At 39.8% G+C, this 25,133-nt stretch overlaps 1 protein-coding gene across 10 annotated transcripts in view; it reads right to left on the bottom strand.

The window, feature by feature from the left end:
- NKAIN2 (sodium/potassium transporting ATPase interacting 2) overlaps window positions 1-24,840 on the bottom strand; it is a 483,129-nt gene extending 458,289 nt beyond the window's left edge. For 3 of the 10 annotated variants that reach the window (XM_015858732.3, XM_085541744.1, XM_085541747.1), the window contains exon 1: window positions 24,144-24,638. In XM_015858732.3, coding sequence (XP_015714218.1) covers window positions 24,144-24,197 — 54 coding nt within the window. In that variant the 5' untranslated portion in view covers window positions 24,198-24,638. Of the gene's footprint in view, window positions 1-24,143 lie in introns of all 10 variants that reach the window. The other 7 variants (XM_015858731.3, XM_085541745.1, XM_085541750.1 and 4 more) reach the window with 7 other exon arrangements.
- Between the last annotated feature and the right edge of the window lie 293 nt (window positions 24,841-25,133).

Consider the following 25,133-nt stretch of genomic DNA (forward strand, 5'->3'; position numbering starts at 1 on the left):
GTGCAGTTCTGACAATCGTTCTGGCAACTACACATCCCCAGATCTGGGACAATCACATTACGACAAACTTTGTGATTAATGAATTCATGACATTCAGATACCATGACAGCTGCAGTACTGCCTGTGGCCATCACTCTGTAATTCTGTAGCTGCTTAAACCCCTGTCTCCTTGTGGGAACAGCGACTAGAGATGTTGTGCTTGTTCATGAAATTTTTGACTCAGGATCTTCTTTGCCTACAGCCCAAACCAATCATTTCAACAGTGAGACTTGAGTACTGCCGCGTGGCTACCATGCTGCCATGTTAGTGCCACATGGGAGGTCAGGGCTCTTCACAAGGCTGCTGTGGTGCACCCCTAGGGACCACATAATTGCTTCATCATCCAGTCTTAATCCTGTTGGTATCAGTGAGGAGCCAGAGACACGGAGACCCCACATCTCACCATCATCCTCCCGCTGCAGATATGTCCACTGTGACATCTCTCAGCCTGAGCAGCATTACAGCATGTCCCCTGTGAGATTCAGAGAGTGGAAGAAAGGAGGACAAAGACCTTCTATGTCTGTCATCCTGGTACATTTTAGAAACTTGTTGGTCTGACAGCCAGTGTTTTACAAATCCAGTGTTCTTTCTGTTTTTGTTTTATTTTTAATTAATGCAAGTTTTGTTTGGTTGGTTGGTTTTTGTTTCTGGCATCAAGGAAGGGTAAAAATAAGCGATGTTTTCTGATAAGGTATACGATAAGCTACACAGAGGTATTTTCATTTTAGAAGGAATTAAGCATTCTTCCAAAACTTGTTATCCAAGACTATATAATGAAAAATTATATCACGATTTTATTAATCACACATCCAGGATAATCAGCAGAGGAACTACCAAAATACATTACAAGCTTTTTTCCAATTTTACATCTGATTTATTTGGAAAGTGGCAAAGGAATCTTAATTTTGAAATGTAGGACTGGAAGATTGCCTAACTGCTTGTAAAGCTAGATGAAAACAAATGCCAACAATTAGATTTTTGTCTACATGTTAATCATGCTACTCAAAGTTTCATAGCTTAAGATCCTTCCTGCTCCTGCATCATCATTTCCCTCAATGATCAAGCTTTTTTCATTTGTTAAAATATTACCATGTTAAACATTATGCAGCTGGCATGTTCTTTTCTAAGAGTATTGACTTATGATGAAAAGTTGGCCACCTGATGTGGTTTCTGCTCCACTAGCCCTGTCTTCCTTACACCCATTGGCTGACTACATAGAGAGGACATGAGACCTCACTAGCAACAGTACCAGGACCCTTGCTTACTGATACAGTTACACACTGATGATCAGGATCTGCATCAAGCATGTCTGCAACATGTATGAACAATAAAAAAAGAGGCTGACAGATGACAGCAACAAATGTCTCACAGCTCACTTCAATCCACTTGTGTATTGCTGTTTCATTTTTTTCCTGTGTTTTTTTCACTGACTTACAGTCATGCCAAACACTACCATGCAAAGGAAAAATGAGCCTGATTCCCACAAATCAGATCAAAGAAATGGGAAGGAAACAGGATGCAAGATGAAAAATGAAGGAGGGGTGAAAAAGAAAGATGGAGGCCCAAGAAGAATGGGAAAGATTATGATAGGAGAGAATGCAATAAGAAGGAACTGTTAGACACGTATTTTGAGGTTTCTGAAACAGGGATGAGATTATGTGGTACAGATAAGAGTAAATTGCTTATCATTTCTTATACTTGAATGAAGCACTTTGACTTTATATTTTAAGAGGGCCCAGTTAAGAAAGTAAGTGAATAAAGAGTAGGTGGGTTGCAAAGATAAAACAGATGGGATGTGGACAAACCTGGCACAGTAGTGGGAAGGAAAAAATGACACCCTGTGCAGTACAGAGATGAAGGAGGGGGATGTATGGAGCAATACAAGGCAGGATCCATAGTCTAGATGCTATGGGACTCCTGATGCTACAAGAGATGCTGGCACAGAGGTCCAAAACCCTCCAGCATCCTGGCAATACATAAAACAGCATTCCAGTCCCTGAAGATGCTGAATTCTCAGGAAATGGGAATCATAGTGAATACAAAAGCCTACTCAGGAGGTGGAAGTTTTCTCTCCATTCCAAAGTTTCAACTAGATCCTGTGTTCATAACTGAGGTTATAGGGTCACTAACAGCAGATAATATCACAGCCAGAAGATTGAACACATTATGTAATTGATCATACTATTTTGAGTAGGATATTTGGAGAAGAAATATTTTGACAAAAGGTTTCCCAAGTGCTTGCTGAGAGTAGACAGTGGTAAAGACTCTCGAATCAAGTTCCAGGTTCTTAAGGAAGCATCTTTCAGCATTGGAAAGGCACCTCCGCATGAAGCACAATCAAAGGGGAGGTACATCTTCCACGTCTCAGCACTGTTCTGCTGCCAGCAGACAGCTGTGAAAACCATCTTCAAAGCATCCTGCAGACTCTAGATTCTAATAATGACTGACACAAAGGAGAACAAGCAAACTGCAACAGGTATCAGTGACACTGCAGACTGATCTAGCAGTGAATAGGGTTCAGAACGGAGGAATTTACTGTGTTTTCATTGTACGTGCATTTGAGTCTATATGTCTAGCAAGTGTTTTATTAATATGAAAAGGAAAAAAAATCAAAAAAAATTGATTAAAATACTTGGAGAAAAATGTCAAAAGGCAACCTCTGCAGATTTGATCTTCCAGCCTTATGAAATACCATTCAGGAATGCATTAGGATTTAGTCTTCAGTCATACAATCACACAGCTCCCTTAACACAAATTTAAAAAGAGAAAAAAACCTAAAGACAGGTGAAAAGAAACAACAACATATTAAGAAAAACTAAGAGCGGAAAATCAGAATTCAAGACTACTGCTTCAGAACTGTTAATCTTGTATCTTAACGTATCAAAAGCTGTGGCTACATCTAGAAGTCAGAATTTTGTTGTTAAAAAAAAAAAAAATCACAAAAACAAAAGCTAACAACAAAGAATCTTGGCATCCTTAGAGGAAATGAACTGAAACAGCAGAACCCCACTTTAGCTTGTACAGCAATCCATCAACACTCAAGTCCTCACCGACACTTACACAGTAGAGAAGCAAGGATGTGCACAGACAGAATAAGGAGCTACAAAAAAAAAAATTAAAAAGACATCTAACCTCAACACTTGTCCAGAGGTGTAAATCTCTGCAAAGGCTGGGCCAAGAATCCTACTTCTTTCAGCAATAAAGTGTAATTTATATGTAAATTTTTACTGAATTCAATTCCTATTTAAAAAGCAAATATTTTAAGAATAGTATATAATCATTTGATAAGAATACCTAAGTAGTATTTTAAAAATAATGGCAATTGAAAAGAATATAGTATTAACCAGTTATAACTATTACAGTATGTGCTAAGTTTTCTTGTGCAAAGTCAGAGAAGAAAAGAAAAACTGAAAATATTTGAAGTTAAACATACACATACTGAAGGAAAATAAAGTGAGAGTATACTAATGTAAAAAGAGAGTGTTTATGAACAGCAGAAAACTCAGATTTCCCTAACAGACCCTGACGGGTTAAAATCCAGAAGTCAGTAGAAACATCACATACACAGTAGTAATACAAAGCCACTTTGCACCGCCATTGAGTTTAGTGATTATAAGCTGAGATCTTTCAACAGATTTCCAAAATGAACAGTTACAGAGATTTGTTCACTGGAGCGTTACTTAAAGGGTAACTACTTAAAATCCGCATCACCATTTCAACTCGGTTTTCAATAACAAGCTTCTATCTCAGCACTGATTCACACTGGCAGCAAACTATGCTCCTTCATTTATTTATTTTTTTTCCAAATGTTTAAAAGCACAGCTTTAATATGTTATCGTTTACCACAAATCTTTCATATTCCATTTTACAAAAGAGGCAACATAAGTGGCAAAGTAACCAGATACACTTGCTTTCCTTCCAGTTCTTGGAGGAACTTTTAAGACTGAGAAGGTGATTCCCTGCAGCAAGCTAGGGAAACCTTGTCAGTAACAACAATTTCCAGTACGCATTCCTCTGGGATACCAGAAAGTTTGTACCACTGACAAATTACTCAGACTTGCAGCCTATCATAACAGTTCTGTCAGCTTTATAAGATAACAGTCTATGTTAGCTGATACTTTTGTATGGACAACACAGCTGTAGTATTACTTCGGACCTGCCATACCAATGAATTAAAAAATATGACCCCAGACATCAAATATATTCCATGTTCTTTTTCATCTTTAGACCAAGTGATAACCACAATCTACATTTTTTTTGTCATAATATCAAGTGCAGTTATTCACAAAGTCAGTGTAAACTGAGTTTAAGTGGTCTTGTACGTGTACACAATAAACAGAGGGAAAACATGCTTTAAATACAATAATAATAATAATAATAATAATAATAATAATAATAATAATAATAATAATAATAATAATACACTCTAAGAATTTCTTATCGGTATCCTAAAAAGACAAAAATATATATGCACGTAAATAACATTAGGATATATTTTAAAGATTTTAAAATGACATTTGATATCACGCATCTAACTGCCCATCTGTTCTATAGAATACACTTGACATAACATTTAATCACCCCTTGTAGAAAATGAAGTCAGATTAAAAATACTTTAAAATTCTATTTGGAGATCATATGGGAAAAATAAGAGAAAATGCAAAAGTAGTCAGGAAACTGATTTTTACCATGCCTCTTTCTGACAATATTTACAACTGCAGTTATAGGTGAGTAAAAAAGAGGAGAAAGCTAAAAGGCTTATTATTAAGCCTTTTATGTTTAGAAGTAATCAAAACTGGGAAAGATCCACAACAGAACTTCATATTGCCCAATTATATTATAGTGGCCTTCCAGAACCTGAAGGGAGCCTACAGGAAGGCTGGGAAGAGACTTTTTATAAGGGGGGGGTAGCAACAGGACAAGGGGAAATGACTTGAAACTGGAAGAGTTTAGATTAGATATTAGGAAGAAATTTTTTACTGTGAGAGTGGAAGCATTCAGGGCCAAGCTGGATGGGGCTTTGAGCAATCTGGTGTACAGGTGGGAGTCCCTGCCTATATCAGAGGGGTTGGAACTAGGCAATCTTAAAGGTCCCTACCAACCCAAACCATTCTATAACCCTATGATTATAAGCATAAATAAGACAGAAAAAAAAGAAAGCACAACAGAAGATAAAGTATCGCAAGCAGAACATTTCCAATGAAGTAATCGTTTTTACTGCTGAAAAACTGAGGCAAGACAGCAAAGCCACTACATTAACATTTCTGTCAGTGAAAAGACAAACATAATTGTGGTTACCAATAATATCCTTGAATCACTTGGCAAATACACAGGTTGCATGGACTGATACTCTGGCAATTACAGGAATTCCAATAAGTTAAGACTTTCAAAGCTGCCTAACAAATAAATAAATAAATTTAAATTTTAACAGGTCTAGGTGACTGAAAAACACGGTCAGCTTTCAAAAGCTTCAGTCCCAATTCCACAAACTCAGAACTGGTCCACTGAAGACACACTTACCTGAACTAAAAAGCACTGAAAACACACAAAAAAAGTCACTGACTCTTAGAAACCCAGGAAGAAACTCATCCATCTGACTGTACATAAACTGTATTTATGAAAACGGTAGATCATAAAGAAATAGATTATACTGTGAGGGTTTTTGTTATTGTTGTTTTTGTTCAGTGCTTTTTTTCCTAGTCTGGCAGATGGCAGTAAGCTCATAGCAACACTAATCAGATGGATATGCAATAAATAAACCAAAACATCCTCTTTTTTTCCCCTAGATTCAAATGATGACACAGCCAAAGAAAAGAACAGATGAGAAAAAGAGCTCAATTCTGCCTGCGGGATGCCAGGGATGTAAAACACAGGCCAATGACGTGCAGAAATTCCATTCTATGCTTAAAATGGTTCAGGGAGATTGAAAAGAGCATGTTGGAAGGATGACCAAAAAAATCCCAGTTCAAACAGAATATCCTCAGAAATTGCTTGAAGGAGCAGAGAAATAGAAAAGGCATACAGAGAAATTAAAAGGGCATACTCAAAGGTGAAAGGCTACAGTTTGGTGTGGAGTGCCAGTGCTCTGCTCACTGCCCTTGGTCCCTAATCCTGCCTCTGAGGAGCCCAGCCTCAGGCTGCACAGGGCAGCGAATTGGGGGAAGACTGGAGATGAGAGAATGAGCAAGAAATAACAATGTTATGATCATTTTCATATAGCCCAGATTCAGTTTTTTCTAGTGTTACTAGTAGGCACGGAGAACTCCAAGTATGCTCATTTTTTCTTATTGTTGAAACTAGCTTTAAAGTCTCACTGAATGAAATCATAATTTGACCACTAACATAACAGGAGAAAGAAAGCTTTAAAAAAATCACTTTGCCAGGCTTTTTTAGATAACTGCTAAGGTTGATAGAAACAACATTTTAGAGTGCAAGCAAAAGAAATAAAAGTTACATTTGATCATTCCTGCTTCTCCTTAAAAAACAACTTGGTAATGTATTAAAGTAGCATTCAGAAGGAATTTCCTTGCGAGTTTTCTGAATGTTTTTAATAAATGTTTTGTTTCATAAAGAGGCATTTATCTTGGGGCCTGGATCAAGTTTATTGTAATAACAACAGTTACGTAGACCTATACAAAACTTTGAACTTAATTACTAAATAAGAAATTAAAATCATTTCTGGAATGAATAATGTCAAGGTTTAAGGCTTCAGGTCCAATTACAATTGATATCATGACTCTGGACAAGTCACAGAGGTTACTTCTACTTGACTCAGTACCATATAAAACAAATTCCAAAGAAATAAGAGAAAAGGTGTAAGAGGACCAAGGAGCTAAGCACAGGTACACTTCTGTATGTAACTCCTCCTTTTTGTATACAGGGACTTTGGGGCTGTTCCTTTCCTTCTCCCATTCTTGACTCACACTGAAAAAGAAGCAGATAGATGTTCCTACTGTTCTTTTCTTGTCCTCTTGGAATGGCAGAGAAATAAAGATTTCAGCCCCCATCTGCAAAAGAGGGCAACATACAAGTGTTCATTCTCATGCGCACAATCCAACAAGTCGCCTTTTATGCAGTGGCACTACAGCTACCATCACTCCTCCCCCAGACATGCTGCAACAGAAAGGTCAGAGCCTCCCCATGGTACCAAAGGAGCACTCTGTGCATGACTCCAGCACAGGCTGTAAGCGCAGATCCTAACCCTACACGTGTTGAAGGTGGGCACAGGGTGCACATCTAAATCCAGACCCTCACCTCACTTCAGTCTGCCCTATTCATCTCATTCATTGCAGAGAAACCAATAAATTCTTCTGTTAGGACCTGAGGCAAGTCCACAAGACCTATTTAAGTAGCTTTACTACATTTAATGCTTTTTAGAGTACCAAGTAGCTGAAGCATAAAAAGAATGCTGCCTTTAGGCCTCATTAGAAGTTAAGGCAAGCTGGAAAAATATAGATGAGCATACTAAGAGAAAATTATTTAGCTCAGTAAGCTACTAGACATACCAATATCATATTCAGCTTCAGAGGATTTTTGTAAATACTTAAATTTTGCTCATAATTTTAGTGTGATAATTGGTGAAGCTAATGATTAACATATTTTTGAGAGATAACTAAAATCAAATTAGGAAAAGACAGAGTTAAAATCTGGTATCTCTAAATCTTAACACATCAGAAAATGAAAATAACACTTTTCATACACATTCAAAAAAACACGGGTGCCAATGGGAGTGCTGAGGGAGCTAGGAAAAGTGACTGCTATACTACTCTATCATCTTTGAAAGGCCATTGAGAATGGGATAGGTTCTTGAGGATTGGAAGAAACCCAGTACCACTCATTTTCCAAAAGGGCAAGAAGGAGGACCTGGGAAACTACAAGTGAATCAGCCTCACCTCCATCCCTGGAAAGGTGATGGAGCAGATTATTCTAGATGTCAGCTCCAAGTAAATGGAAGGAAAGGTTATCAGGAGGAGTTAACATGAGTTCACCAAGGGGAAGTTCCATATAAATGAGAGGAAAACTACTTTAGTGTGAGGGTGACAGAGAACTGGAACAAGCTGCCAAGAGTGGTTGTAGAGTCTCCTTTCTAGAGATATTCAATACCTACTTTGACACTTTCCTTGGCAACCTATTCTAGGGAGCCTGCTTTAGCAGGAAGTTGGACTAGATGGTCTCCAGAGGTCTCCCAACCCCCACAATTTTGTGCTTTTGTAATATAAAATATGCAATATGTTATAACTTTGAAGTCACAGAAGTAACCATATTTTTGATATTTACAAAGTAAATTTGAAGTGCACCTGCTTGCTGCTAGAGCATATAAGCCAGAAGTATTTTTTCCATGCACACTGCTCAAATGGCACAGCTGACTTCTCTTTTAGGTGACTAAGCCACAGATGAATTGAATGAATAGCAACAAGGGGTGTTTCTCCACCAATGGACACACTGCACAGACGTCTCATCTCCACAGCATGCAGCTTCAGTGCTTCTCAACAGTGGGCAGAACCAACCAGTTTCACAGTAAGCCAGCTGCAGCAGTGAACACCCATCTTCTGTACTCACCCTTGGAGCTCATATCAGCTTTGAAAAGGACTTCTGTATGTCTGTATTCGTAGCAGGGTCCTTTGCCTTCCACCCCCAGTTTAATTTTTCTTTTTCTCTTATCTCCTTTTGTCTTTCTCTCAGATTAGCTAGCATCGGTAATAATAGTAGAAAGTGGCAGCATGAATGACCTTTTCCCATTTAATTCAGTGACATAAATATGTAACATTTATCATTTACTTGGCTTATAGGACTGCTGAAGACAAATTTACCTGTGACACACTCATGAAGATAAATCCTTATCTATTTCTAATATGCTTCCATTAATATCAGATCTATCATCCATTCTCCTGAATTCCTGAGTACCACCCATGCAGTGTAGGAGAATATGATTCTATTCAACTCACCAGTATTCTATTTTAAAAACGCACAGGACGTACATTCAGAGCTATGACTTCACTCAGGCATATCTGCTTAAGCTGCTGTCTCCTTTGTTGCAATATTGTGCTGAAAACGAACACAAAACCCAATGCTTATAGTACTTATCAGCGTCTGACTTAAGTGTCCGCCTGTGCCTAAGCTACATGTACTAACATTATCTCTAGGAAGCCCAGTTTACCATACAGAGGTATATGAGCTTTCCTTTTAAAGTCCCCAAACTACATATTGCATATCATCATGTGTGCACTTCAGTACACCTGCAATAGCTGACATATAACTGCTTCAAATCTGAATTTGATGCCAAATATAACAGATTCACACAGCTTTGAGATATACCATTTTTTTCCTCTGTATATTTATTCACCTGTAAAATGTACTCACCCATTTCCTGTGTATGGATAAATATATGAAATTAAATGCTTCAGACTGGCAAGGACTATGAATCCCTGAAAAACAATCATTCATTTTGACCTTTTCGATTTCAGAGCAGTATAGAAAAGAAATTGGTCTGGGGAAAAAAACACACTGCTGTGAAACTAAATTCCCAAAATTCACAATCAGTCCTGCCTCTGATGGGACTCTGTCTCCTTTCATTTTCCTCTTCCCATTCCTTCATCCTCACATCTCACAGTGGTTCTGTTATTATGTCAAAATTCAGTTCATATTTCTTAAATATACTTCTTGAAATGATTAAGCCTTACTACCATCCTATTCATTTATGTAAACAGATTTTCTTTCATGAAAGATTCCTTTCCCCAGCATAGGCAGCATTGCTTGGAAGCTCCTCTGCCTCTTTTTCTCCTGTTTTGGTGTAGCAGACGTGATATTTCCCCTACATTTTTTAATCTGTTACTTACAGGGAAAAAAAAAATGATAGACCAATAAGATACAGGCAGATTTGTTTGGCTACACATTGCCTTGCCACGGAATGGATCACTAACTACAACCAAGAAGATTCATTAGGACTCACTGACATATGAAAGAATCAGGAGTGATTATGTCCAGAAAAATACACTGTTTATTATAAGCTATCTACCAGGAAATTGTTGGTGCTTATGTTACTTGTTTATAGCTGTATAAATTGTATTCCTTATGACAGCAGATTAAGGCAAGATAATACAACAAATATCAAATAAGCAACAGTTATAGCTATCTTTTGTTAGTATCAAGGCATTTCAAGGAAGTATTACAAGTAGGACCCAAAGTAGTGTAAATATAAGAGCAGTGACAAAAAGAGGGTATGAAGAAACTGCTCTTGCATTTTCCATTAGTGCCTGTCAGCTCTTGAAAAACAGAGATTCGGTCACCATTATGAGCGTAAACAGTCCTTATAAGGATGAATTTTATTAACTCTATTTTACAACTTTCCTGTTGATAATTACATTCATCTTAATACAAAAGCAAGCCTGAAGAAACTGTTGTTGTTGTGGTTGTTGTTGTTGTTGTTGTTGTTTTTGTCCACACACTGTGCAGACTCATAAGCACTTGCAGACAGTTAACAACTCTGGTTTTAGTAAAGTGCATGTGTGCATCCACACGTGTGTAAATCTGTATGGAAGAGATAGGGCGATCATCTGTGTGATGAGAGTAATCAGTATTTTAATCTACTGTACACTTAGCAGAGTGCTATACCAGGTGCAGGGGAAGGCAGTGTGTAGGCTTTCTGAGTACTTGAGGCACCAAATCTAGGACCTGATGTTCTCTATCAGGTTTGTAGAGATCTTGGTTCTTCTAAAGAATAGTTCAGAGCACCAAGTTAAATTTGCTAAGCACTAATAATAGGGCAGTGAATTCGCCCCTTGAGGCACATGCCTGCCTATATCACCTTGATAGGCAGCTTCTGCAACAAGGTGTGAATTCCTCTCAGGTACTTGTACAGATAGGAAAGTGCTGCAGCAAATAAGGTAAGAGGTAAAAAAAAAAATGATGCAGATCTCCAATATTATGCACTAGAAATATCTACTCTAAGATTATACTAGCTGGCTAATGAAAGAGCTTGTATTACTTTTGGAATCACAAGGAGACTGTAAAGTAGCTGCAACAAGAAAGGGGTTATAAAAGACAATAACAATATAATATTTTACAAACATGAGCATTCTTTCTTAAAAGGACTTTATAGATGCATATCTTCCCCTTTCTAAGGCCAGCTTCTTTATAGTAGCATTACTTATGGCATGAGTTCTCCATTAAAATCAGTGTTGTATAAAGCATTCTTCCTTGTGAAATTAGCATGCTAATGATATCAAAACAAGAATTTTTATCACACTCCAGGAATATTAACTGAAATACAAGATTTCCTTACCTGTTTTTAATCAAAAATGATGATGTTCTAACTTTTGTGATATATTAATGCAGAAGCAAAACATGGCAAAATATCAAGGTAGATCAATATTACAAAAAAAAAAACAACAAAAACCAAAAAAACCAACCCTGCCAATCCGAAATATTTATGCAAATTTGTAAAACTGCTTTTCAGCTCACTTCCAGTTCATGTTGAGACAATTATTAATCAATATACTGTCAAGTACAACACAATTCTTGAGATTTTTTTCCTTGTCCCACACCATAACCTAAGACGTAATGAATTTCAATTGAAGTAAATAAATAGTTTTTACTTTTTGACCTTTAAAAAAATATTTGCTAAGCACATTTTATCTTTATCAAATTTGATCTTCTAAAGGGATTCAGGTAACTGCATTAGCATACTGACCTTATACAAGCTCCAGTACTGCTACCATGTGAATCATAACACTAGAAGTAGAATAGTTACCTATCACACACCAAACACTTGGGTCAGGGTGGAACTCTATCTATGAGAAAGCACAAAATCACACCACTCTAGAAAAGATGTGCACAATTAGGAAGGCAGAATTTGCAGGGACCTCACCATTCATCAGGACAAGTTCCCCATGAATGCAGGTTGACACTTTACATGCAAACGTTCCTGGATGGTTACGCAACCCTTCCCTCAGCACAATCCTCTCAATGAATTTCCCCATCTTCAAAATAATCCAATTCCTGTTGGGTTATATGGATGAGAAACTGATTAATTTCACTGTGAAATCATTTAACACTGAGAGACTGGGGATGCGGCCAACTTCATGGCCACTGATATGTTGGTGTAAGAATGATGCCACTATTCAAAGCTTGCATGGATACTACACATACTGTCTTTACCAAACCGAAGCTATAGCTGGGCACTACCAAAATGAGGAGGAAGATGTTTATAAGATCAAACAAAATCTTATCCAAAAGGTGTATGCGGTACCAAGACTGGAATCAAATTTTCCTCGAGTCTGGAAAGATGAAAAAATACAGTTTGCATCTCCCATACATTCCACTTGTGACAGACATACCTCCAAAGTGTCTCAGGCCAGCCTATTCTCACGTACTTTTCTGGCACTTGGGATTGGCTTCATTTTTACAAAGATCTAAAATACCTCAGACCATTAAATACAACATTCCCCAAATCTCCTTTCATCATCCTACCTGTCCAGTTGTCAGAGCAAATACATTCCTCCACCCACCAAACCACTATTATTGAATGTATCAGTGCTTGCACAAAACATCAAGGCAACTAGGATATTCAGTGCGATCATTCTCTGGAGACCTCAAACTAAAAGGTAATAGGGAACTCTTTAATGTAAATCTTGATTTCCTTATTCATATAAAAACATACCAGCAGTGTGTCAAAAGCCAGCTATTTTTAAATGCTATAATCATGAAATATCAAACATTAACTGTTCATCTGCAGTTTTGTATAACTGTCTTGCTTTAAATTAGTTAGGAAACCACTTGGAATAGATGCTGCAGTTTTCAGAGTAATATTTGTTCACCTTCCAAGAAAAGTCAGGGTTTGCTTACACCCAGAATCCCAATTAGTTACCCCAAATACTGCAGGGCTTTGAACTCATTCAAGCTCTAAAAAACAAACCTAAAGCAGGAACAAAAGAAAAATCTACACAGAGCTGGACACACTTATATTCACTAAGCAGGTTTGAGCTGCACTCTGCAGATTTGATCTTAAAGAAGAACATCCAGCTCAACAGACAAAACAAAAAGAGGTGGTTCTTGAAAATACATTGTTGTTGGACCAACAAACTTCGCTGTTCACTGGAAATACTTTTTTCTGGTATAGTTTACATGAGCTCTTAACTGCATTTCTGTGGCAATGTGCTGCTTCTACATTCCTCTTTCATTCAGATTGGCCCAGTTCTCACAGAAGCAACAACAGCTGAAGCACCATTACACTATCTCGAGGGCTTTGGAGCAGTCTGCGGTCACCAATTTTTAATCCTATTGTAACAAGAGTGGTATTGAGGAGTTTGTGTAAAATGCTTACAACTTGGAAATATCCCTTATGCGCAAAAATTCCTTGAAGCTGCACTAGGTTGACAGGGACCTGAGTACCTGACCTCCTTGAGAAGGCACTCAGTGTGATGTGAGGTGCTCAGATGTTGATGCCTTTTTCACTCTCCCATTACAAGGGCCAATTAAAGATTTCTGGGAGTTCAAAGCATCCTTACAGGTACTGCACTCTTAACAAGCATGTGTATAGTCCAAGATTCATCACTGCTTCATTCCTGTTTTACACCTGCACTAATTATCTGAAACCCCGAGTGCTCCAGCAGCCTGATTCTTTGCAGCACAGAGGGTTACATTCATAACTTCCATTATCATTGGGGGCAGTTATGTACATGTGCTGGGCAGAAAGAAGCAGCTGTCCACTAATAAGACGCTAGTCATGACAAATATAATACAGACATGGGACCCACATAATTGCCTTTATAAGTACACAGCAAAACAAGAATGATTGCAAATGCCAGAAGCCACAAAAACACAACATTCTCCCCCTACTTTTTTATTTCAATTCGCAAAGAGCAGCACATTTCTGCAGCAAATAGAGCTTACTAAACCAGCTGCCTTTTGTTATTGTCCTTATGCTTATCTGTGATATTTTACAACAGATACCATTTTATCGGTGTCCATAAATAACTTTTATTATGCATCTCCAAAAGCACAGTTTAGCACCACACAGAACAGACACCATCTCTTCCAGCAGTTGAGCCCAGGAACTTTCTTCTGTTTCTGCCATTATGACCCTACCTCTCGGTGATGTCTTTCATTTAAAAAAAAAATTATTAGACAGAAGCCCCAGTAAATATTCTAAGAAGCTGCCAGGATCAGAAACAGGCACTGCTGGCTATATTGATGAATGCTGAGTCCAGCTCTAGGTTTTTTTTGCTATTTTCCCCCCACGAGTGCCAAATTTAACACCAGCTCCACACTCACGAAAGTCTGATAAAATTCAAGACAATGAACTCTGTTTTCAGGATGCACTGAAGCCCATGTCTTATGTTAACACTACCAGTGCCATCATCTGGCTTGTCACCAGCTGCTGTCACTGCCTGTAACTGTTACTAATACCATAAAACAAAAACTAGCTAGGACTAAAGAGTACAAGATGGGAATGACTTTAAAAAATAAAATAAAAAAAAGAGGAATATCAACTTCATAGCTAATAGAGAAACAAACAAAAAAAAAACCCAAAAACTGTATTTTAATTTTTTTTTTTTTTTTTCAGACAAGCCTCATTCTTTTGCATTCCTTTAGCTGCTGATGTTTTTTGTTTGTTTTTGCTGTCACCTGTTCTATGAATTTGAATAGTGATGTAATGACATGTGACTGCCTGGTATTCAGTGGTACTCACAGGACCTTTGTCACTGCTGGCTCAAGTGCACAATGAGCAGTATCTTGAGTTTAATGTATTTGTGGCTTTGTGAATGCAGCAATGACATGCAAACGTGTTTTTTTTTCCACCTTTTGTTTCTGTGCTTTGTAATAGAACAGCCTGCCACAGAGATCCGGGCCAGAGAATAATGGAAAATGCTGGGCCATTGTGGACCATAGCAAAAGTTTGCAAACTTTATATTTTGTTTAATTATTGAAGAATGACTTTTCAAAGATCCAAGCATTGTTCTAAAGAGACACAGTAGCATCCATCTTCCTTTTCTCACAAAAGCTTTTTATCTTCAGATGAGAAAGAATATACTTGTTGAGAGTCAATTTGTGGTCTCCTATGAAGAAGTTTAAAGGAATTTTTAATTAGTAAATTGACCCATGGCATGAGTCATCTGGAAGGAATTACATTAGTTCTTAAAACAGTGAAGTTTTCTTACATAAATGTTAATCAGCACCTTAGACTTGAGATTCTCTGTCTCCAAATACTCCCAAACCATTGTCCTTCACTACATGGGATTACTCGAGAGAGAACATAGAATCACAAGGTTGGAAAGGACCTGCAGGATCATCTAGTCCAGCCATCCTCCCTTTACCATACCAACAGAAAACCCCTAAACCATATCTCCTGGTTCCCTATCCAGATGCCTCTTGAACACTGCCAGGGATGGCGACTCCACCACCTCCCTGGGCAGGCAGGCTATTCCAGTGCCTGACCGCACTCTGAGAGAAAAAAAAAAAAAAAGAAAAAAAAAAGTTTCTTCTTATGTCCAGTCTAAACCTCATCTGATACAACTTGTGGCCATTTCCTTGGGTCCTGTTTGTTCCCTGGTAGAAGAGGCCAAGCCCTTCCTCATCACAACATCCCTTCAGGAAGTTGTAGAGTGCAATGAGGTCTCCCCTGAGCCTCCTCTTCTCCAGGCTAAACAATCCCAGATCCCTGAGCCATTCTTCTTAAGACTTGTGCTCCAGACCCCTCATAAGTTTTGTTGCCCTTCTATGGACATGTTCCAGGGCCTCAATGTCTTTCTTGTACTGAGGAGCCCCAAACTGAACACAATACTCAAGATGCAGCCTCACCAGAGCTGAGTACAGGGGGATGATTACCGCTCTGCTCCTGCTGGCCACACTATTTCTTATACAGGCCAGGACGCTGTAGGCCTTCCTAGCCACCTGGGCACACTGTCGGCTCATGTTCAGCCAAGCATCAACCAACACCCCCAGGTCCCTTTCCTCTTTGCAGAAAGTAAATGTTACTCAAGGTGAGGAGGGATAGCACTCTGACCCTTGTTCCAGACCTCTAGCATGACTTCTATTAATGCAGAAGAAAAGTTATGCATTACAGAATCAAACAAACGTCACCCATGTTTATTCTGCATTCTATTTGCACCCATGTATATTTTGCATATTCTAAATAACAGCTCTGCAGACTGTCTTTGCTTCCTGAGCACAAAGACATGACCAAAGAAGAGCAGACTGAACTGTGCAGTGAAGTAAACAGAAGCGTGTGAAGAAGAGATGCAGGCATTACATTACTGATTGGGCAGCAACTTAAAGTATATAGCCAACAGAAAGAGGCAGCCAGCTTCAAAAGGTGGTCCAGACCCTACATGTAACATGATTAAATGAGATAAGCACAAGTCTCTCTCCTGCCACCTGTGAACAGCCTTGCATTTTTGCATTCTGAAAGGTGATGTGACATATGACTGGCAGTATCACTTCAACACCTCTTTCAGAAATAACTGAATTAACTTCATATGCTTCCTTCTGCAGAAAACTCTATTACTGAGATTTCCTTCATAAGCAAAGAAGGGTGACTCAATCTGTTATGGTACGAATACAGGAAACAATAGACTTTTCCTATTCTCATCCATGTAACTGGTGACTTGCCAGTTCCGTATAACTGGTGACTCGCCAGTAGAAATGCCGCCTAAAATCCCAATTGAGGGGAAAAAAAAAAAAAGTTGTGTTAGAAGCAATTGCTGCAAACAGCATGAGGAAATCTGAGATTTGTTTGTCATACACAGTGTATTTTTACTGATTTTAGCAATCAGGAGCATAATCAGTATTTCTTACGTATGTTATATCATTACTTAGGCAGCAGGAAAACAAGTTTGTGTATGACAAGTAAATCTGTGCCTTGGCTGAAAGAAATTTTCAAGGTAATCAGTTATAAGTTAACATTTAAGTGGAAGTTAGTAAAGTCCTAAAACTGTTAAACTTCTCTCATAAGTTATGTATGAATTAAAAATGAAGTTTTTATTAAAAATGTATAAGTATAATCTGTGGTAAATAGAACTATTAGCTATACATATTTACTTTTCAGTGAACACAGACATCAGTAACTTTTCCTCTAAATGTCATTTCCATCAGAGGGTCACACAGTGATACAATGCTGAAACTACTCTCACATGCCATCCAGTTTGTACATATACATCTGGGCAGAGGGGACAAAGTAACAGCTTGTGAAATCTCTGCTTGTCACAGTGGCAAGAAAGCATCCTTTCAGCTACTGTGTCCATTCCACTTATCAAGCCCTAGAACTCAACAACATCCCTCTTTAATTCACTATAACATAAATATACACACACACACACATATATATAAGTAAAACAAACAAACAAAAATTATCTGGATAAAATGAATTATTTGATGCTTTAAAATTATTATGTTTTCAGCAAATTCTTTATAATCACATCTTATTTACAGTTGTTTCTGGCTTCCTCATTCCTGCAGAAAGCCTATAGAAAATTATCTAATAATTAAAGTAAGCATAAGTTAGTTTAATCAGTTTGATTTTAGCACCAGTGAATGGTTACAGAAGAACAGAAAGTGATGTCTTGTTGATTTGTTTTCTAGAGGATCTTAATTGAAGTGTGCCCAACAGCTGACATTACTCTGGTGAAACCAGGCTCCTTTATTTCCTTCTACGCACAATGGAAACAAATGGCATTCCAAGGCAGCGCTTCTCAGTATGGATATCATGTACAGTCTTCACCCTAAATTAGTCAGATCATGTATATCCTTGTCTCAGTACAAATACAAAAATACTCATTATTGTCATTCTCCACTAAATGTCACTTAAATTAAAGAAACACACATAGTCCTCAGAGGAATTCACTTACTCATCTTTTCCCCATACAATGTCTCAACCAACCTGCTCACATCATCAAGCACTTTTTGCAAGCCTTACATGCTTCACTTGCATTGTATACATTCCCACTGTTCAGGATAGGAGAACCCTCAGTCCCAACTCAAAACGTAGGTGTAGGGTTTTTTTGTTTTTTCTTTTGCTTTCAACAGTTCTGCTATGGAACATATTTCTTTCAGTTCACTACCAAGTGATAGATTTCTTTCCACTGACTACAGAATGACTATGGAGTTATTTGTGTCTTTAAAAAATTGCTTACTTAGTTCTTCTTGCGCAAAGAAACCAAAAAGCAAAACAAAAATCCTTCCTGCTGCTCATCATTCAAGCTGCTAGCTCAAGTCTCTGTCAATACGAAATTAATTCCTGTTGCCAAAAACTTGCCTCATGGCTATGTAAGAACAGTAACTCAGCTAGATATTCTAGGTCCCTATATCCAGGTAGTCTATTCACCGTTTCTCAATCTATTTAAGCCTTTCCCTCCCACCCATCATTGCAGTATCTGAATGCTGAGTCTGCTCACTGAACTCTAAATGAGTTCAGTGTTGAGAAGCAGTGAATTAAGATTTGCTGTTCAGCTGCTTTGAAATCTCTTACCTCTGCAACTTAAAACAAGAAACTCTGTTTTTCTTGAAGTGCATGGCTGATTATTCACAATTATTAACCATTCACATTTCTACGAAAAAAACCATACTGAACATTTCATACTGAAAGTCAGTCCACTAAAATTGAGTGATGTAATGGATTGAAACCTTTTACATCCACTTTCTGTACACGTCACTATTTTTTATCTCAAGTTATCAGAAATAAATAGCTTAGTTATGAATCTTTGGTATTTTATCTCAAAAACAGAACAGAAAAAAAATATTGTTTACTTTTCTACCAAGGTCTTAAACTGAAAAAGGTTGCAACATATTCTTTTCATAGCAACAAAAGGTGTTCACTCACTGAATTCATGAGCAATTCCCTGTTTTATATATTCCCAGCAACACCTCAAAATCAACTTAGTATTATAGCTTTCAAACCTACACTTGCTGAAAATCTGCTATTCATAAGACTGTTTCCTTTTCATTGCTACTATGATCACTGTGTTTTCAGATACAATGAAACTAAGACTTTCACTTTCTTTCCTATCAAAATTGAAACAAAGCAAGCAGTGGAATTTTAAAGAAGGCACAGACAGTAGCTGTTGACAGTCACAATTTCAAAGGTAGGCAGGGACTTAAACACAAGTACTATCCAAAATGGAGAAAACAATTATTTCTACACTCTTGCTAGACTGATAACCTCCAGATCAACAGGCTAAGAGGAATCACACTTCCACTTGTAAAGCTCATTTCTTTAATTTCCCTGATGCTAACAGAAAACGTAGGAACGCGTAAATGTCATCACAATTTTCCACTGCAAACACTTTTCTCCTAAAGCTGCCATTGAAAACCATTGGCAACGGTGACAATGCAGCACAATTAAAAAAACAAGCACACAGAAAAAGAAACACAACGCTCCCTGAAACTCAGCACTTGGAAGCAAACACCGAAAGTTTCCCCACTGCAAAAACAAAAATTAAAAATAATAAAAAAATCTACATGCTAGGTAAGGTCTTTTTTCTTAGAGTGAAAGCACTCTAGTGATAAGCAAGGTATAAGAGTCTATATTAAAAAGAGTTCTTATTATATAAAGCTACAAATCTGTAGAGTAGCTGATGCTAGAGAAGCTCTGCTATGAATGTCTTCATTTTGATTTCTGAGGGATCCTGGCTCTAACCTGGCAAACCTCGCTCAATGAAGGTTCAGAGATAATTCAACCTGCAAACTGTTGAAACATGAGTTTTAACACTCAAGCAAGGCTATTTGTAGTATAAAATAGCAGCAAGCATTGTAGGTAGGTTTGTGAAATAGATGAGAACCTGCCAAGATCCCCATTTTTGAAGAGTATAACCTTGGTTTCAAACAATCAGATTACAAACCAACAAAACCTGATGACACTGGGAGGAAAAAAAACAAACAAACATTAAACAAAACCATAAACCCACCAAAACAGTAAGTAAATATTCTGACCACTGCTGAAAAAAAATAAAATAAAATAAAATAAAATAAAATAAAATAAAATAAAATAAAATAAAATAAAATAAAATAAAATAAAATAAAATAAAATAAAATAAAAAACAAAAAAAACCAAAACCCACCATACATAGATATTTGCTGCTCATGTTTAAAACATGATGAAAGCAGATCAACTGTGCCCTCATGTGCAACCAGGTTATGGATATAGGTAAGTACAGAAATCACCTCATATGATACAGTTTTTGAAATGCAGTACTTGAATACACTCTTAATTCATACTGTTCATTTGTGGAAAAGCACAAAACAAGTACATTTCCATGCAGCTTGTTAGACTTCTGATCATTTTTTTCCTTAGCTCAAAGCAAAACTAAAGGCTAGGGCAAACAAACTTGGGGCCTTCACTGTTCTGCTTATGCATCTCAGACGGTGGCTTCTGGCAGAGACAGTCTGATGGGGCATCAGGTGAGATTATGTCCCTGAACTATGAGCTGTTGGTAAGGAAAAGGAGACTTCTAACTTTGCAAATCTTTGCCTGTGGAAAGCACCAATTTGTAGAATTTGGGGAAATCGTGCCTGTTATAGTACACACTTCCTTAGAGCATCAGATTAAATCCCTGAGAATCACCAGCTGAGTCTTGATACGTATGCAGCTTGGTTACAAATTTAATTGGCTGTAACACTTAGCTTCTACATCGGAACTGAGTTACAATTTACATTTAAAAAGAAAAAAAATAAAATAAAATAAAATAAAATAAAATAAAATAAAATAAAATAAAATAAAATAAAATAAAATAAAATAATGAGACCTCGCCTGATGGACAGAAACAATAAGATTTTTAAAAGTTTTCTTTGAAAATATTGCCTTTTCTCATCATTCCGCTTGGAAAGAGAGATTCTAAGCTGAGAAAATGCAGTACTTCGTGTGTTTCTTTTTGGCCACTGTTCCATGTTTTCCAAGCAGCCACAGAGGACGCTAGAAGTTTCTAACTGGTTTCCATGGGATTCTTGAAGCCTTTCAGAAAGCACTGAATCAACTAGAGTCAGCAGGTTCACCTTTGCTGTTCTTGCTAATAAAAAGCCTGAACAACAGATATTAATGTTACTGATTGAAGCTATTAATACAAAGAGAGAAACCCAAAAATAAGGAGATATAAAGAACAAAATGGTGCAGCAAAAGATTCTCTCAGTGTAACCAGGATGGCTGACATACAACAAAAGCAGCAGAGCTGGGTTCTCTTCAGAAGGACAAAGGACAAGAGAGATCAAGATTAGTATGTTTAAAAAGTGGAAGGACACTTTGAAATCATTAACACTGCATACAGAAAGCAATGCCTTGTTCCCAACATCAGCAAAATTAACTGTTACTTGCTGTTAATTCTCATTGGCTTGAAATACAGAGGAAATGAGCTGTCGTAGGTTGTTTTCCAAAGTACAAATGAGTGCACAAATAGGAAGGTATATGTATATTAATAAGCAGGGGAGCAATGATCAGTATGCCCTTGAGAGAAGAAACATTCCTTGAGCTTTCTGATAATCAGATTGTAGAGTATGTCGCATCAGCTAGGAGCATATTAAATGCATTTATGAAAATAATTTTGCTTGTGTGAAGACTACCCTAAGTTGATGAAGCTCTACTTCTGAATCAGGATTTGAAACAATCACCCTTTTTTGTGCATTCATGGACATCTGCATCCTCTATGAATATGATATGTAACAATGTCTCCAGTGAGCTGCAGGATCCCTCAATACTACTTCTTGTTATAACTACACAGACCAGTCACACCACCACACCCTAGCACTGCAGAAATGGAATATCTTTCCACAGGAAAAAAAGAAAAAGGAAGAAAATTTTCCTTTAAAAGAAATATTTTTGTTCCTCAAATCAAGGTATACTTTTTGCTTTGGACAATCATTTAAAAACTGAAATCCATGTCTTAGTAATAAAAGATCATCCTGTTAAAAGTTCTAGGTTTTTTTTTTTAGGTATGCTTATCAGTGCTCGTCAGCCAGATGACATCTTCATCCTTTGTTTTCCATGGGTATTAGTGCGGCTGCTAATTCCAGGGTGAACCTTAGCAGCGTTTACTCCATTAAGCAGACTTTGCCTAAAAAGCAGTGATAATTGATCAATCAACCAACCACAGGCCTATGTGTGGGAGTTAAGCCTCTTCAAATTAAACTTGTAATCTGATAGTATATGGCAATATAGAGAAATACAAGTAATAAAGTGCAAAGAGGTTTCTGTTGTGGCTTTTTTTGTTTCCATTTTTCCCCCCCATGTAAATGATTATTCCTGCTTTGAACCTTTCTAAATGCCATGATAGAGGCCAGATGCAACTCAGAGATGTGTGTTGCTGCTAGTATGTTCTTTTAAACACCCAGGAAACCTTCCCAGGATTGCTTTCAGTTCATGAAAATGTCTTCACATTATAAGTTTGCTCAAGCTAGTCCAGAAGGCAATTCTAACTTCAGCTATATATATATATATGACACTGCAGCTCATGACCACTTATAAAAAGCTTACAGTAATGCTACAGTTCTACATCAGCTTACCTGCTTGTCCACCTGCTGGTATATTCCCATGGGGTGCTTCTGTTTACATCTTCACCACTGTTGGTTGTTTCGTGTTTTTTTTATAATATATTTTTATCACCATGAGTTAGCAAATACATTTGCCTTCACAGGCTTCCAAAACAATAACATTTGAACATCTCAGCACGTTCCACCCTCGTCATAATCTCCTGGCTATTGACTCCATTTGAAACACAGCATTTTAGCCACAAAAGGTACTATTTAAGCCTTTTTTGTTCTCTTTGCAGAAAACATGAGAAGTATGCTTCTAAAACTTAAATAGCTCTGAAGAACTTCAGTGATTAATTTTACGTTTCTAAATTGCTGGAAAAGGTTACATTCCTGCCATTCCACTTGAGATTCACTACTTCTATTTAAGATTCATTTTTAGACAGTGTGCATGAATAAATCACATCTGATAAGGTCCATTCAGCTACAAAGAATCAGATAACTCAGGTGGAGAACAGAACCTATAAATATAGCGCTTTCTGGAACACAAAGGGATTAAGGGCTGATTACAGCCAGTAGGCAGACCACAGGCATTTTGGGTTTCTGATTTGCTAACACCTTGTGCTTTTTGTACTCATTTTGGTCCCTGAAACCTACCAGGTTTTCTCTTCTGTAGTTCTCTTAGCACCTGTCTGCAGGAGAAGGATTGGCAACAATGCCGGTTGCTATTGAAACCGACCAACAATCCTCAGCTCTACTATTCAGTACGAGGCAGAGGGATGGGGTAACGCAAATTATTTCCTTTCCGTGATAAGGTTAACTGCTTAACAGAGGTGCTGAGTGCACCTGTGCTGCCAGCATATCCGCGCTAGCTCTAAAGAAAAGAAGAAGGAATGGTTTCAGCTATGTGTCACAGCCTCCAGATCCATAGGAATGCCATACGTCATGTACCAGACTGGATGACACTAATCCAGGTACATGTTACTAGAAGAGACGTTCCTGCAGTTCATTAACTTTAAATGCAGTCACTTTGAAAGAGCCACAGTACCAGCGCATGCCGCGTATCCACCTTGGAAGCGGGTCTATTTTTAGGCAGTTTCTTTGTTATTGTATTTCAGCGCCCACTTTTCAAACTCAGTGTAGTTTCGCCTGGCAGCGGAGCTCACAAATGCTGCCACATGTCCCCTTGTATATGTGAGTATAAATATATCATCGGTTCCGTTCCGTACCAGCCTAACGATCAAATGTTAGCACACACCGCTAAGTCTGAAAGACACGAAAATACACATCTGCAGAAGAGCGCAGACAGAACAACTTCCCACGCACACACCTGTACATCACACTGTCCGCCAGCCACGAACCACGCGTGACACGGCCCCAGCCACGCGGCGCACGACGCCGAGCGCCAGCGGCAAAGCGGGCACCAAGTTGAGCCCAGGCTGCCACAACTGCTTGACTTTATTAACTCCGCCGCACGCCCGCCCTGCTCGAGCCGCTCCGAACTACCTGTAACGCGGCCCCGCCGCCCGCCTCTCCCCGCGCCGACCCCAGCACGCGGGCGGCGCCCCCGGACACCTCTCCGGGCACGGGGGAGCCGCCCGACCGCCCCGCCGTCTCCCTCCCTTCCTCCGCGGGCCGCCCCCGCCTGCACTCACCAGCTGCGCGCCGCACACCGCCACCAGCGTGCACCGGCCGCTGCAATAGCCCATGGCTCTCGGCACCCCGCGCCGCCGTCCCGCGCCGCGCCCACTCAGGCGGCGGGAGAGCAGCACCGCCCGGCCGCCGCCCGGCTCCCTCCTGCCGCCGGCGCGCCCCGGCCCGGGACCCGCATGGGGGCGCGCCCGCCGCCCGCCCTCAGCCGCGGCCGCAGCGCCCGCCGCCTCGGCGGCCGCCGGCAGCGGGGCCGGCCGCCCCCGCGGAGGGCGGCAGCGCCGGGGGGAGGGCGGCGGCAGGTGCCTGTAGGAGCAGCCGCGCTCTGCCGCTCAGCCCCAGAGGCATCTGGGCTTCAAAGTTTGCCCCCTCAACTCCGCTCGCAAACCATCCGGGCTCGCGGCCGGCTGCGGCGGGAGGGAGGCGGGGGGAGGGAGGAGGGCGGAGGGACGGGGAGGCGAGGCAGGCGGGCGGGCGGCGGCGGCTCGGAGCTCGGTTCACGCTCAGAGAGCGGTTTCCCTCTGCCCGCGGCAGAGGCGCACCCCCACCCTCCTTCCTTCTCGTTCTCCTCCTCCTCCTCCTGCTCTTCCTCCCGGCAGGGCTCTGCAGCCCAGCAGTGGAAGACCCGGGGGCGCGGCGCAGTGCCGAGCCGGCCGCCTCTCTACCGCTTTGTCTGCTCTGGCGCGGCGAAGGATGCTTCGCGACACCCCCGCACCCGCGCGCCTTTGTCTCTGCAGGACATCGCTCCGCGCCCGCAAGTCCGAGGCTTTCCCGCACCCTGCCTGGCCTGACACGGACCGACGCACCCTGTCCGCCCGCACACCGCCCCGCAAAGCGAGAGGCTCGGCACCGGGCCCGCAACGGGGCAGAGTACACCTTCCGCCGCCCCCAACCCCGGCCCGCGGAGCGGAGCCGGCGCGGCCACGGCCCCGAAGGGCGCTGTACTGCCGCCTGCCGGGCCGCCGCGGGAGATGCAGGGAAGGCCGCCGGCCCGG

This window comes from Coturnix japonica, chromosome 3 (genome assembly GCF_054131305.1).
Source record: "Coturnix japonica strain WE chromosome 3, WE-NBRP24, whole genome shotgun sequence".
NCBI lineage: Eukaryota > Metazoa > Chordata > Aves > Galliformes > Phasianidae > Coturnix > Coturnix japonica.